We start from the raw sequence: 17,043 nt of genomic DNA on the forward strand, positions 1-17,043 counted from the left end.
AGCAAAGGGTCTGAATATTTAGGACCATGTGATATTTCAGTTTTTTTTTTTTAATAAATCTGCAAAAATGTCAACAATTCTGTGTTTTTCTGTCAATATGGGGTGCTGTGTGTACATTAATGAGGAAAAAAAATTAACTTAAATGATTTTAGCAAATGGCTGCAATATAACAAAGAGTGAAACATTTAAGGGGGTCTGAATACTTTCCGTACCCACTGTATATGCAGGAATCCTCACTTCACCCCTACAAAATCAGATGAAGCTACTGAACACTTCCGAGGGGGTTCAGCGGGTGAAAGTTAATAGCTTTAATGACACACAAATTATATTATGTTGATAAACACAAGGGTGTATCATTGTGCACCATTATAATCATGGAGAACCCCCCACTTTTAGATTTTTTTCATGCCAGCATCTCAATTGATTTCAGGAATTGTTTTCTTAAATGTTTCCTTTTTAAATCGCTTCCTACATTCTTAAAAATAAAGGTTATTTTATTGGCATCTGTGGTTCCATGACAAACTTTAACATTCATGGAACCTTTCCACAAAATCTTCATTATAGTGGTTCTTTAGATTATTAAAATCGTCACACTAAGAAATAATGCTTTTTTATGAACCGTTCACTGAAAGGTTCTTTGGGGAACCCAATAAGGTTCTTCTTTTGCATTGCTTCAAAAAACAAAACAAAAAACAACCTTTTGGAACCTTAGTTAAAGCATGTACTACAAACCCATCAAAATCTAAAATAACAAATATAATAATAATAAAACACTTGAAGTCATAAGTATGCAATAGCGAGCTAACATGTTTCTACACGCTTAAAAAAAGAAGGTTCTTTATTGGCATCAAAGGTTTGGAATTTTTCCATTCCGCAAAAGATTTTGAGTAGAAATGTTCTTTAGATTATTAAAATGTTCTTCACACTAAGAAAATAATTGTTCTTTTAAAGGAACACTCCACTATTTTTGAAAATAGGCTCATTTTCCAGCTCGCCTAGAGTTAAACCGTTGAGTTTTACCGTTTTCGAATCCATTCAGCCGATCTCCGGGTCTGGCAGTAGCACTTTTAGCTTAGCTTAGCATAGATCATTGAATCGGATTAGACCGTTAGCACCTCGCTCAAAAATAAAACTTGACTCTTCTGTAGTTACATCGTGTACTAAGACCGACGGAAAATGAAAAGTTGAGATTTTCTAGGCCGATATGGCTAGGAACTATACTCTCATTCCGGCGTAATAATCAAGGAACTTTGCTCCGCAGCGCCTGAAAATAGGCTAACTTCCATCAACATAACCAACGTGACCACCTGCATGCACAGGGAGCTATTTTCAGGCGCTGCATAATATCATTGCACCTGCTGCACCCATGGTAGGGCAGCAAAGCATTGATTATTACGCCGGAATGAGAGTATAGTTCCTAGCCATATCGGCCTAGAAAATCACAACTTTTCATTTTCCGTCGGAGATGCTAATGGTCTAATCAGATTCAATGATCTATGCTAAGCTAAGCTAAAAGTGCTACCGCCAGACCCGGCGATCGGCTGAATGTATTCGAAAACGGTAAAACTCAACTGTTTAACTCTAGGGGAGTTGGAAAATGAGCCTATTTTCAAAAATAGTGGAGTGTTCCTTTAAGAACCGTTCACTGAAAGGATCTTTGGGGTTCCAAAAATTGTTGTTCTTTTGCATCAATTAAAAAAAAAAAAAATCACCCTTTCTTTTTATACAGATCTATGGAGTTTCTTTATGAACGTATGCAAAATGTATGTAAAATAAAAATGTAAATAATGTTAATCAAAAACTATGTAATAACTACTTAACCATGTAATAACTATGTAATAAGAATGTATTTGGCTGAAGAACCCTTTTTTTATGGTGATTTTGCATTGGGTGAGAGTTGATTTACCTGCACATTTGACTCCCTGAGCGATGAGTCCCCACATGAAGTTGGCACAGTACTCACACCAGTGCGGCCCTCTGAAGGTGTGCACCTGCAGGACAACACGCAAACACCATGACATACAAATCAACTTCTGCTCTTCTGAGCCGTTTAAACCTGCTTATAAAAATGAATTCGTGATTAGCGACACGAGCAGTGTCTAACTGTTTAATCCAATCACAATTAATCAACAGCCAGAGAGAGAGAGAGAGAGAGAGAGAGAGAGAGAGAGAGACATTAATCAGGAGGAAAGCCCTGCTCTCTTGCTCTCTCCTCTCCACCAGGTAACATCTCATCCAATCAGATGTGTATATAAACGCTCCTACGGGACGGGCCCCTGGCTCTCTGAGAGCCCTTCAGGTCTAGTAGCAGGAACTGGCAGGGTTTACTATCCTAACAGCAGAACCATCTTACAGTAGATGATGAAATCACTGTACATCACACTGACATCAACATGACAAGTGCCCTATTTAGATATAAAAGAGGTCTGAGGAATTTAAATGATTGGATATATACAGAGCTGGGGGATTTTAGCAGGTTATGGAAAAGAGGACAAAGAAAAGCATGATGCTTACTGGATTATCAAAAGAAAGCATTGCTTATAAATATATACAAACTCTTTTATATTACAAGGAAGGCTCTCAGGAATGCTTTATTTTAATTGGCTAAACTTTAATACCATAACTAAATTACAACCAAGTTTTAAACTATATATATATATATACTTATTAATGAATTCATATATTTGTAGAACGTTTTATATTAATACAATTTGTAATTTTGTAATTGTAATTTTTAATATGATTATTTACTAATCAAAAATCAGAAATAGTAAAAGTATATATATTATACACATGTACACACCATGTGTGTGTGTTTTACATATTATATATATATATATATATATATATATATATAACAGTTTTTTACATAATACTACTTTTTTTTTATGGTATAAATAGTAAGTAATAAAAATAGGAAATAATATAACTAAATACAAAATTATAATACAATTATATATTATATGCACATATAACCCCCTATGTTTTTCTTGCTAAATGACTTACTGACTGTACATTATCGCAGTATACAATATCTAGTATAAGAATGTTCAGTGTAAACACAGCTGGCTCTATGCTTCTAATGATAATAACTTGAATCTTTAGTAATTTTCACTGTACTGCTGACAAAAGCAGCCGCTATCCAGTATCTGAGCATCAATTACCATGTGACAACAAGGAGAAAACGCAAGCATGAGAGAAAGCAAGCAGCAGAAAGAGCTCTTTGTGGAGTCAGCAGTCTGTGAGGGTTTGACTCTACAGACAAACTGAAGCTGAGAGGGGGCTGGGGTCTGGGGTCCACTACCTGCTGAGGATAGAAACCAAATGAGGAAACGCCGTTATGTTTACCAATCCTCTATCAGTTCCTAATCTCTCCATCTGTCACCCCAAACAACCTCCCTCACGCTCCCTTCCTCTCTCATGCAAACACTAGATGTTTTTATTTGACTTGTTTTTCAGAACCTCTGGCTGAACTGCCTCTAAATAACCACGGCTTACAGCATCTTAACTCTTCCAACGTCTCCAGAAACCTGCACTCGCTGCCACGGCAACAACACACCCCTCGGGACGGATTTAAATCACATTTGGGGAGAATTTGCATAACATGCTATGACATAGTCGCTCTGAAAGTGAGTCACAACACAACACAGTCGACATTTCAATGAATCACAGTAAAATTGAGACAAAAAAATTTACCAAAATGTCTTTTTCTAATCCCAATAGCAAATAGTTTTTGCTCTTGTTTAAGCACAAATCAAAATTAATTCACCAAGATTTATGCATGAAACAAGAAAGACATCCAGTAATCATGTACCAAACATACTTTAAATGAATTTTGTTTTGTTAATTTGACAAAACTGTGCAGCATTTCTTCTTTCAAAACAATTGAAATCGCAAAAACATAAAACTGACAAAACATTTCAATGAATCATGGCAAAATTTAGGCCAAATTGAAATAATTTTAAAAACAAAAAAATGTTTTGATTGACCACAAATAATATTACAAATATTATTTACATTATACCAAGCAATATTACCAAGATGAACAAACTCGCTACAATAAGCTTCATGCATGAAACAAGAACAAAAAAAAAATCCACTTCTTCGGATAATTCTGACAAACAAATTGGCAAAGAAACTTGGCAAAAATTTGACATATTCCTTATTTCAAGACTTTATGCAAACATAATGATTTCTAGTAAGATGATCCAATTAAAGCAGGCCATGAGGCTTTGTGGATCCTTACCTTGAAGTTGTGGACTTTCTCGTACTTGGGCGCCCGTTCGCTCTCCTTCAGCGTGGCTCGACGGACCAGCGACGTGAGCTGCGAATAAGCAAAGAGTTTGAGAGGTTGCCAGAGAGTGGCCGGAGGTTTCTGAGGACTCATCTTCATCCCCAGAGCAGCGGCCACCATCCCCTGCTCCTTGCCCTCTGCCTTGGCCTTGTGCACCAGAGACTTCTCCTCCTTACGGAGAACATAGGATTCGCGAGACGGCATCTCGCACGCTTGAGGAGTGACTCCCCACCAAACACACCGACTAAAGAAAACTTAAGCACAACTCCGAGATCCCCTAACAGACTCTTCTACATCTTTTGCCAGAGATCTGGGGGTGCCAAAACAAATCACCAATGTGATCGTCCAATAAGTCCAAACAGAGTTTCTTCAGCGAGTGTCTGAAGCCCCTGCGCCTGGTTCTCTCTGGGCATCTATATGCAGATGAGATGAGTTGAGTTGTTGAGTTAATCCCGTCCTGCCTGCGAGCAGCAGATATCCTCTCTGGAACGCTGCCTCAAAGAGAGCGCGAGGGGGGCGATGGGGACAACCCAACCACAGTCACACTGAATTACACAGTTCCAATCAGCCAATCCCAGCAGAGTCTGTGAGAGAGCTCACTCCGCCCCTATAGCAACCAATCCCCCACTCCACCACATGAGTGGCCAGAGAGAGAGAGAGAGAGAGAGAGAGAGAGAGAGAGAGAGAGAGCGAGCGAGCGTAGGGGGAGATAAGGAGTGGGACGGTAATGAGAGGTGAATGAGTCATGGATCAGCTCTGAGCTCATACTCCTCTAATAAAAGCACAAAGCCACACCAATCCACCATAAACACAACCCACACTGTATGAGGACTGCACGATTTGATGATTAAAAATTTTTTTTTTTTAAATTTAACTGCGATTGCAATTTTTAGAATTGAAAATAATTACAGGTTTGTGATTATGTATCAGCTATAAAATATCAAATACAAATGACAATATTTGTAATATTTATGGATGTAAATTTATTTTAAAATACTTAAATATTAAACAGACAACAATAACAACAATAATAGTTATTATTATTAAATAGAAAAGCGTATTTAAGAAAAAAAAATTTTTAATGAAGGAACAAAATAAGAAATATTACTATTGTAATATTTCACTGTATAATGAAAAAAAAGAGTGTTTAAGAAAAATAATATAATATACAACTGTAAAATTGCATTACTAATAATTATTGTTGTCCTAATTAATTTTAAAATGTCAAAATATTAATTATCATCTTGTTTTTAATTATTTGTTTTCATTTTATTTAATATTTATACAGAAATTAGTATTTAATAAAAAATATAATATGGCAACTGTAAGATTACAATACTAATAATTATTCAATTAATAACATTTTTACCATTTATTTTATTTTCAAATGGTCAAACATTAAACAACACCACCAACAATTTTTATAATAATAGATATTAAATAAAAATATAAACATGGCTATTACTAAATATTGCAAATGGAACACTCAAAAATGATAATACGAAGATTATTATTATTACTACTACTGCAAAATTACAATATTTAATATTTACTAGGGCTGCACGATAAATCACATGCGATATTTAATGCGCATCTTGTCAGTAAAGCCGTTCTGTAATCAGCGGTAAATCTCCATCATGTGTGTGTTTTCACATTGAGCAGCATTAACTACACAGAGCCATTGTTCACTGACAAGCTGCGCAAAACCACGTTCATAGTCCCACAAATTTTTGTTTGCGCAACTCGTCAGTGAACAACGGCTCGTCAGTGAAACACGCAGCACAGCGCATATATTCATATCATGATTGAGGTTTAATTTTAATTAACTGTATAGCCTTACTAAGTATCTTATCACACAGCTCTCTGGAATAATTGACTGTAAATGCTCAATTGAGTAATTGTGTGGTCAAATATTTCTGTATAGTTACGCAAACCTGACCTTTGCCCACAGTAACCGATGTCCTAACTATTTCATAGCTAGTTTCATATCTCTTTTATCACGCCAAGATAGGAATTATACAAGAGATAGAACATTTTCCGTCACACATATCAATTTCACACTTCAACTCAAATCAATATTTCAAGTCCCATGTATTTATTTACTGTTCAGTGAAATGGGTTTGTTATAAAACATTAATAAAACACCAGAAAAAAGTGGAGTGAATTTCTATATTGGACATGGGGATTCACCGGGCCTGAACCTGCTCACTGTGTGTGTAATGAAATCAACTTCCTGCTTCATATAGACGCTATCACAAATCTCTCCTCCCCATCACACACACACACACACACACGATCAGATACTGCAATCTGCCTTCATAAATCACAATGACAGCATCAGCCAAATGACTCTGGATCTTTCCCAAACAGATCAGACAGAGAGTATGTCTAAACACTGTCTCTGTTTGTGTGCTATTATTATACTGCACATTATACACTGATATATTGGCCAGGATGATTAATTGGCTGATATCTGCCTGATATTTGGAAAGGCATCGATCAACAACCGCGCATGTCTTACCTCCACCGTCATGTCTGTCTGTCCTGAAACGTACCTACAGCTGTCAATCTAAACATGCACACTTTGTTCACAAATGTTTTGGGGTAAATTTTACCGATACCGATTCCGATACCTAGGGTTCAGTATTGGCCGATACTGATTCCGATACCTAGGGTTCAGTATTGGCCGATACCGATACGATACCTAGGGTTAAGTATTGGCCGATACCGATTCCGATACCTAGGGTTAAGTATTGGCCGATACCGATTCCGATACCTAGGGTTAAGTATTGGCCGATACCGATTCCGATACCTAGGGTTAAGTATTGGCCGATACCGATTCCGATACCTAGGGTTAAGTATTGGCCGATACCGATTCCGATACCTAGGGTTAAGTATTGGCCGATACCGATTCCGATACCTAGGGTTAAGTATTGGCCGATACCGATTCCGATACCTAGGGTTAAGTATTGGCCGATACTGATTCCGATACCTAGGGTTCAGTATTGGTCGATACCGATACGATACCTGGGGTTAAGTATTGGCCGATACCATTACGATACCAGTGAAGTTTTTTCCCCCCCATTTAAATAAATTTAGAATTTATATATCTCTGTGTGTGGAACTGATAATCATTCTTTCACAATCTACTAGATACAGACTACTACATTATAAAAAAAAGAAACAATAAATATGAAAAAATATATGTATATTCATAATCTATGACAAACATATATCAAACTAGATAAGTGGATAATTCAGCTGCAAAAGTTATTCTAGAAAAATCAGTGTACAATAATTTTAGAAATCTAAACATTTAGTGGAAAAATATTTTGCGCGGAACAAATATAAGTGTTGCACTAAATATGGTAAAATGTTACACATTGCTATTTGTATTATAAAATCAATTTGAAAACATTCATGAATGTATTTATATACAAGTGTAAACTTAAAATAAGTTTATTTTAAATGTATAGCATATTTTTTTTAATAAGGCTGAAAACATTCATGAATGTATTTATATACAAGTGTAATCTTAAAATAAGTTTATTTTAAATGTATAGCATATTTTTTTTAATAAGGCAACAACATATGATAGATTCGATAGGTAAATACAGTGACATATGATAGATTCGATAACAAATGCAGTGCGGCACGAAACGCTTACAATATGCGCATTCGGTGTGCAGAATGATGCGCTTGCATTAAAAACTGCAAAGCACAAAGGGAAGAGAAATTGATGCGTAGTATATTATATCTGTGCAACAGTTATTGAGCCTTTCTTTTAACCATTTTAAATTTCAGTTACTGTGCACGTTAAAAACTATTTATAGTCTTTTCTACGCCTGTGTTTTGTTCTCACAGACACCCGGTAGCAAGTAACAAAACAACATTAAACTCCGGCAAGAAGATAAAGTCCTTTTTGCAAAATCATAGACATGTATTTACAAATCAAGTATAATGGGAACACAGAATGATCTTGGAGAGAGAGAGCTTTACCGAGCTGACTGCTGTAACCGAACGAGACCAGGGTTTAAAGGCTGAACGAATGACTGACAGCCACAGCGGAGAAAAGAGTTTGTGTGAACTTTAATGTAAGGACTTAAATATTCATATGTAGCTCACATTAAAGGGATAGGCCTACGTTTTCTGTTTGGCTTTTTACATGTTGAGATAACCAACACCGAGAGTCAGTTTGATCGACCAATGGCAGATGGTGGAAGAATTTGGGAAACCTGTTCGAAAACAATTGTATTATTTATTTTTGCATTTCTGTTTGACACCCCTGACACCCCTTTAACCCCATAAAGGCCTTTAAATGATCAAAACTGCTGAAAAACCTGTTGCACATTAATACATACCTTGTGTTGTCTGATAGTTCAGGAAGTAAAAGGTCTTAGTCTAAAAACATAAGTTTACTTGATAATCCAACCTTTTTTTTTTTTTTTTTTTTAGTAAAATCGTGTTAAAATATGAGTATCAAAATTTTGCTGAACATTTATGTGTTCTTCTCTCAATCATCACTGTATTGCATTGCATGTTTTGTTAAAGGGATAGGCCTACGTTTTCTACGTGAATTTACCATAGACTGTATAAGGTATTTACTCTTTAAATTTGAAGGAAAACGGCGCATCCGTACAGCGCGGCTGACACAGAAGAGCCGATATTCTCCAAAATGGTGCTACGGTGATGCGGAAAGACACACGACGAATTGTTGAATAAAGTCGTTATTTTTGTTTCCTTTGCGTACAAAAAGCATTCTCGTCGCTTCATAATGTTACGGTTGAACCACTGATGGCAGATGGACTATTCTGACGATGTCTTTCATACTTTTCTGGACCTTGACAGTGCAAGTCAATGGGACAGTCACAAGCCTCCTGGTTTTCATCCAAAATATCCAATTGTGTTAAGAAGACGAACGAAGCTTTTATGGGTTTGAAACGACATTGGGGTAAGTGATTAATGACAAAATTTTAAGTAACCCTTTAAGCTATGCTATGGCTTCAGAGCAGAGGTAACACAATACGCACAATCGCAGATTTGGATCGGCTCTCTCTGACCGATACCCGATCCAACAAAAATGGCAGTATTGGAGCCGATACCCGATATAAATATCGGATCGGCACATCCCTAATTCCAATATGATGATTTGATGCTCAAGAAACATTTCTTATTACTATAGTTATTAACAGAAAGTTAAAAAGAACAGGATTTAAAATGGAAATCAAATGGCTTTTGATCAATTTTATACATCCTTGCCATAAAAAAACAAAACAAATTTTTTCAAACAAAATCTTACTGACCCCAAACTACACACACACACACACACCCACACTTTCTTCCCGCTTTCTAAATCTAGTCTTCCTGCTTTCTAAATACATAGTCAACTTAAGATTCATGTTTAAGATGCATATGTTGCAATAGCATCATTATGCTTTTATTTTCATTTTAAATCTACTTTAAGCTCAATGTATAAATCTCAATCACTTGCATTCTCACTAAATTCTATTAGTTTAGTAAAGTTTAAGTCAATCAACCTTCCTCAGGCTTGCACTAAACCTGGAAGGCTGATTGACCGACACATAATTTAAAATTTCGCTTTTTACAAAGATTTGAGTGGCACCTTCCTGCGCAAGAATACATACCTTGTGTTGTCTGATAGTTCAGGAAGTAAAAGGTCTGAGTCAAAAACATTATAAGTTTACTTGATAATCCAACCTTTTTTTTTTTTTTTTTTTTAGTAAAGTCATGTTAAAATATGAGTAACAAAATTTTGCTGAACATTTATGTGTTCTTCTCTCAATCATCACTGTATTGCATTGCATGTTTTGTTCCCCACAATAAAAACGACTGAGATTTGATCATAAGACTAAGCATTCAAATATCATCTTACTAAGACATTTTATTGGGAAATATTGAGTAACAGCTGATATTTACATGCATTTTATGCAATTTTTAAGTCCGTTATACTGATTTACATTAAAGGCTATTAGAATTTCATCTTACTTTTTGGTCACAAATATCAGTAATTGCACCATATTACATATTTTGCTCAGTTTGTGCCTTTGATAAACTTTTCATGTTCAAGCTCCACATTTTACTATATCATACTATATAAATGTAAACTATACAAAACGCATAAGCAAACTTTATTTTTTTTAAAGGGTTCAATAAATCAAAAAATTAGATTTTTCCTACTATTATTTCATATGACAGGCATTAAAGGTTTAAACTTAATATTATCCTCCAATGCAATCTTTACAGCAATATTAAAATGTCAAACACTGCTTAAACACTATCATCATCTGGATAATGCTGTTCTAACTCCAAAACAGTTCTGACCCAAAATAGTTCTGAAGCTTTTATTTTAAATCTGTTGAGTCTGTAAAAAAATACAAATAAATTAAAAATCACATTTGCATAACACACTTATACTAAGGCCCTATGAAATCAGTTTTATTTATTAAATTATTAAATTCAATTTTTTCCGTTTTTAATTTTCATTTATCACGTGAGGAGACACTGACAAGAGTGAGGTAAGAAAGACAAGACAACAGCGGAAGATTTAGTTTAGAAGCAAAAGCACCTGTTTGCCTATTTTGGATTTTGAAATGCCTGTTGAAGTGTGTTTAATATAAGTGAGTTTGTCGTAGTGTTTTGTTGTTGCCCATTCAAACAATTAACACCGAATTGCCGCTAGTTCGCACTGGCATTTACAAGCTATTTAAAAGCGATTATTAGTAGTAGTACTATCATTACATTAAGTAATATAGTTCCGTCACAGTTTCTTCAAGTTAAACCGATCTTTTATTTTGATGGATTGCTGTGAAGAGACCTTTAAGTTTCAGTTTGTATATACGAAATGAAGATAGTTTTCCCCAAAAGAAACCGTAAAATGCTCAAGAACTGGAGATTTCTGTTCATGTATCCTATATTGAGGCGGCAGAGGTTGAAAACACACATGCGTTTCAGTAGCTTGTGTGTAGTAAACAAAACTGCTCATCTGTACCGCTCACTCATTCACACAGAGGCACGCAGAACATGCAGGATTCACATTTAAATAGTCTTTTTGCAGCTTAATATTCACAGACACTAGTCCATATCGCATTTTCATTTAGGTGTACCTACTTCTGATTTATTCATCCAAAATTTGGCAAATTCCATGACATTCCACGTTATAAGTGTTTAATACCCAATTAAAGCAAATCTAAATCAGTTCTCACCAATGATCTGACATATTCAAGTATAATCAGAATGTTCCTGCAGCTACGTTTCAATAAATGCTCGTTTCTGACTGAAGTGTACATTATGCTCTGAAATGTACAGTATGATTCATAGTACAATGAACTCTTTAATCTCAAAAAAGCAAGCGGAATTTGCATCGCCATGAAATCTACTATCACCCACTTCTCATAAACAAAAGCCTCATTTTAGCAAACCGAACCACGCAGAAACTGGAATGAAATGTTCTGCTTTTGTAAAATGTTAACAGTCACAATGACAACCGTCAGCTACCCGACCTCATTTCCTATTCATCCCTCCATCCTCTCCTCCCCACCACTCACTCTCTGCTTTTTCCGAGCAACATATAAAATGTCAATAACATCAACATCATGAGTGTCAGTGTTTCAACAGGCGTACAATCATCGAAATGTCTTCATTCCATCAGTGCCCTGAAACACACACACTTGAGTTTGGAAAGTTTCTTCAGTCAGAGCTGCAGTGATGTGGGTGGTTTGGTTATATAACGTTACATAAGGATGGAGTGATGCATAATCACAGCGCAGGCGATCAAACGGTGCGGCAAACACTCACAGCACCATATAAGATGAATGATTGCAGACCGGAACTGGGAGGCACATCATCGTCCTCATCCTCATAACATGCGTAACAACAGGGACGATGAAGCTGGTACAAACCCAGATACAATGCTACTATAGCATCAGAGACGGTTCATATACAAACCCCAATCTGAGCCATGAAAAGAATATTTCGGTTTCATTATAGGTTCAGCTCAGTCAACAGCGCTTGTGGCATAATGTTGATAACTATAAACAAAAAATAAATGGCTTACCACTGGTTTTCTTTAAAAACATCAAAATGTAGGCTACAGTGAAGCACTTCTAATGGAAGTGAAGAGAGAGAATTTACTTGCATTAATTGTTCTATTAAAACATGTATTATTTGAGATGTACAGCAGCGTAAATCATTGTTTTACAGTTGGTTTAGTGTTTATAGTACAGTGTTGGAGCTCAGTCAACAGCGCTTGTGGCATAATGTTGATAACTATAAACAAAAAATAAATGGCTTACCACTGGTTTTCTTTAAAAACATCAAAATGTAGGCTACAGTGAAGCACTTCTAATGGAAGTGAAGAGAGAATTTACTTGCATTAATTGTTCTATTAAAACATGTATTATTTGAGATGTACAGCAGCGTAAATCATTGTTTTACAGTTGGTTTAGTGTTTATAGTACAGTGTTGACATGACATTATTTTTGTCACACTAAAATCATGTTGTTTGTAATTTGTAGCTATAATATTAAAGTAAATATATTTTAACATTTATAAACTGGCGCCATTCACTTGCATTCACTGTGACACAAATTTTTGCTTATTTCTAAAGAAAAGGGAGAACATTAATTAATTAAGCTGTTAAATTTACAGAACCCAGAATATTTTTAGGTGTGAAAAATAAAATTATGCAGCCTGTTGTGTTGAGGAAAGGCGTGTTGTTACATGTCTAAGTAAATAGACTTTTGATGCAACAAAATTCCATAGACTTAAGGCCTTTACACACCGAGCGCGAAAAAGCTAAACGAATATCGGACGCGCTGGAATAAAACAATAGATTTCTATGGATGCTTCCACATAGACCGCGAACATTCACGCACTGAAAATGCAAATGTTTTTTTTTTTAAACAGTCTGACGAATCTTTTCAGTTTCGCAAAGTGAAAACACGGGCCATCCAATAAGATTCGAGCTAGGATCACGTGACCGGAGCAGCTGCTGTTGCACAAAAAGTGTGAGAGTGGTGGCGCCGTTTCGAAAACCAGTGTAAACAAACACAGAAGAACCGTATCCCAGATAAGAGAAGAGAGTGGATGCAGAGTTCTTGTTATCGTTGGTATTTGAGAACAGATTTATTCTCACATGTTCTTTATACAGAATAACATTTCTGTATAGCACCGTCCGTTTTCTTCCACGTGTGCGAGTGTTATGAGTCAGAGCGCGTTCACTCTTTTTCGTCACATGAAATATGAAAGCAAATAGACATGATTATGACGATATATTTTCTGTATGTGTTTTGTATGCAGCTCATGGTATTTTTTATAGCAATAAAGGATGTTTATGACAAATATTAGCAGTGTAGCATAATTAAACATACAAAGAGTGCATGTGTCTGCTTATTAATCAAAATCAGCTATAGATTTTTTAATTCTATTTCAAATAAATGCTGTTCTTCTGAACTTTCTATTCATCAAAGTATCCTGGAAAAGGTATCATCAAAAATATACTAACAAAAATATTAAACAACTGATTTCTGCACTGATAATAATCAGAAATGTTTCTTGAGCAAATCAGCATATGATACTGATTTCTGAAGGATCATGTGACACTGAAGACTGGAGTAATGATGCTGAAAATTCAGCTTTGATCACAGGAATAAATTGGATTTTAATAATATTACTGTATTTTTGATCAAATAAACCCATCATTGGTGAACATAAGAGACTTATAAACATCTTATGACCCCAAACATTTGAACGGTTGTGTACATTTAAATAGGGAGCAAAATATTGTACAGTCTTTGGATGTTTTTTTTTCTAACCACTTAGAAACCAGCTAGTAATACATTAGCGACCGCAATGCAACACCTAAAAATAATTCATAACACCTTAGCAACCGCATAGCAGCACCCTGGCTAATATCCACAGAGAGTTTTGCACAGACAAGCACAAAAATCTTCTGACTGAATTTTCATACTTCAATTCTACGCTACAAAACAATAACTGCAGATTGAGTCAAAATTGAGTTATGCTATGATAAGATAGATGGGCGTCCTGTGACAGAAGGGTTCGCCTCAACTGATATCCATAACAAAATTAATGATTTGATATCAATTTCAACCTCACAATTGAACCAAAAACATGTTTTTCTCAGCTCCAGTGTTGTCACAGCTACTGTGTTTAGCTGTTGTTGATGCTGTACAGCAGTGAAGTGCACACTGCCCTTGAGTTTACAGCCGTTTACTGCAGAATTATGAGACACGAGCCCTGCTTCTCCATCTCTCTCTCTCTCTCTCTCCATCCATCCTAACGTTCTCGTTCACTTCCTCTGACTGTCACACGGTGTACTGCTGATCGATTGCGTTACGCAACTCAGCTACATTCCCGTCTCCCCCGCATGACAGGAGAGCAAGGACAGACACACACTCACACTAGACTGTGTCGCATGGACCAGGAAAGTGTTTTTAACCCATACCTGTATCGCAATGCTTGTTCTGATACAGCTGTAATCCATTTGATGCAATTGAGATTTCAGCTTTTCACAGGGACTACATTTTGAAAGCTTTAAAACCTCAAACTTTTGAAATAGTCATAGGGTCTGAAAATGTTCTTCCCATCCCAACCACTAAACTACAAAACAGTTGACATCTGTGCTGAGATTAAACCCTATCAGTGTGCAAACAGAAGCCAGTGAATGAAAATCTGATCACTGTCCTGATGAGTTTAATGATGCGCTAAATAGGTGTGAATCTTTAGTTTCAACAGTCAGATTAGATATGTAGCTGCTAATGTAGGGTCGAGACAATTACTATAGTAATTACTGTGAAACCTGTAAGTGCACATGAATGGCACTTAGGGAAATTGGAGCGATAGGACAGCTCATTTTGCTCATGACAACTTTATGTAAGCAAACGAAATGTGCTCATGTGCTTCTGAAACTAATATTCACTAAATACGGACTCAAAATCCATTCAGAAATATGTGAAGACAGATAATTTCCAATATTTATTATAACAAAGTAGGCCTGGGCGATAAAACGATATCGATATTTATCGACGGTACACCTTCTTCGATATCGATAGACAATTTTTTCGATATAGCGCACGATATAGGCACGTGCTATGAGTGACGCAGACAGCACACACAAACACATGCTGAAATTAGTACTGTGCCTGTGATGAGGAGATTGTGAATAAAGAATGAATATTAGTCGAATTTAAAATAAACATTTGCATTTGAATGTTAGGTGTGCGTCAGGGAGCGTCATCAGTGGCGCGCGAGATGCTGTAAGTGACGTTGTTGCATTTTAATGTTTTGTTAGTCTAGCCCACGAGATGCGCCGCTGCTGCGTTATTCATTCAAAAAACATAGAAGCTCAATGCGGAGAAGATCTTGAATGGGTTAAAACCGAAACCAAGCCATTCACACAGAACGCATATTCAGAGCATTTTTAGACGGACAAATATGACTGCCGCACTCGCGTCTCAGAGAAGAGATGTATAGAAAGCCATGCAAAGTTAAAACAGTTTCAACTTTTAGAAAACACGTCACGAATTTGTGGAGGTTTATTCCTTTTCACTGCGTTTGTTTTAAATGCAGTCTGTGTGAATGGAGCTTCGGCTCTTTGGATTAAGCAGTGCATAAATACATGATGCTGTTTTGTTCATAATTGTTTATGCAATTTACGAAATTACAGTTAATTTAGACGTAATGCACGTTTTTATAGAGTTACTTGCTAAATGCGCTGCATTATTTTGCTCATTGCGCCCTCCTGTGGCCTTTGGAGACAGTTAGACCTATACAATAAAGACCTATTTAATCTGCATATAAAACATTAGAAATTAGATATTTGCAAAATTTTTATTGTGTTGGATTGTTAAAACAAAAAATATTAGTTTTTTGTCTCAATAAATTGTGTTAATTATAAATACAGTGGTTAAATAAAAAAATTATAAAAAAATTCTATTGCTTTTTGTTTTAAAAAAAGGTTATAAAAATTTCAATAATTATCGACACCAAATTATATGAAACATTATATCGTTGATACATTTTTTAGCTATATCGCCCAGCCCTATAACAAAGATTATGAGACCTTTCATTTCACAATTCTTGCTTTATTTCTATAAATTTGACTTTATTTCCATATATCTCGCAATCTTATCAGTTTAAAAAAGTCTGAAAAAAGTCAAAATTGGGAAATATGAACTTGCAATTGCACAAAATAGTTGAAATGCGTTTAAAAATTGCAACTGAAGAAAAGTCTGAATTGTATCACAGTGTTTTAGTACCACAAAAAAAAAAATACATACATCAAAATAAGATGACGAAAATAAGAGTGTTATTATTTTGAGAACAAAGGCAAAATTACAAGACAAAGTCAAAGCACTGTGAGATCAAAGTTCAAAGAGATCAAAGAAATATTTTGAGAATAAAATCTAAATTACCAGAACAAAGTCACATAAATAACATATTAAAGTTGTAATATTTTGAGAATAAAGGTAATATTTTGAGTGAAAAAAAATCATAGTACTGCAAAACAACTAAAACATTATCCTCATATTGATACAACGTTGTTATGGTAATTCTGACTTTATTCTCAAATTATTAGGAATTTAATCTCACAATGCTACAACTTTATTTTCGTATATTTTGACTTTATTCTTGTAATTTTTTTTCTTTTTTACGTGACACTAAATTAAACAAACATTTTACAACTGTGATATATATATATATATATA

The 17,043-nt window shown here is 35.4% G+C and overlaps 1 protein-coding gene across 1 annotated transcript in view; it reads right to left on the minus strand.

Annotated features, from left to right (window-relative positions):
• Positions 1–4,797, minus strand: part of LOC107600702 (N-chimaerin-like) — a 12,847-nt gene extending 8,050 nt beyond the window's left edge. Inside the window, exons 1-2 of the mRNA XM_016292657.1 lie at positions 4,247–4,797; positions 1,907–1,991 (exon numbers count right to left, since the gene is read on the minus strand). Coding sequence (XP_016148143.1) covers positions 1,907–1,991; positions 4,247–4,498 — 337 coding nt within the window. The 5' untranslated portion in view covers positions 4,499–4,797. The remainder of the gene's footprint in view (positions 1–1,906; positions 1,992–4,246) is intronic.
• Positions 4,798–17,043: the final 12,246 nt, after the last annotated feature.

This window comes from Sinocyclocheilus grahami, unplaced genomic scaffold (genome assembly GCF_001515645.1).
Source record: "Sinocyclocheilus grahami isolate Dianchi unplaced genomic scaffold, SAMN03320097.WGS_v1.1 scaffold290.1, whole genome shotgun sequence".
NCBI lineage: Eukaryota > Metazoa > Chordata > Actinopteri > Cypriniformes > Cyprinidae > Sinocyclocheilus > Sinocyclocheilus grahami.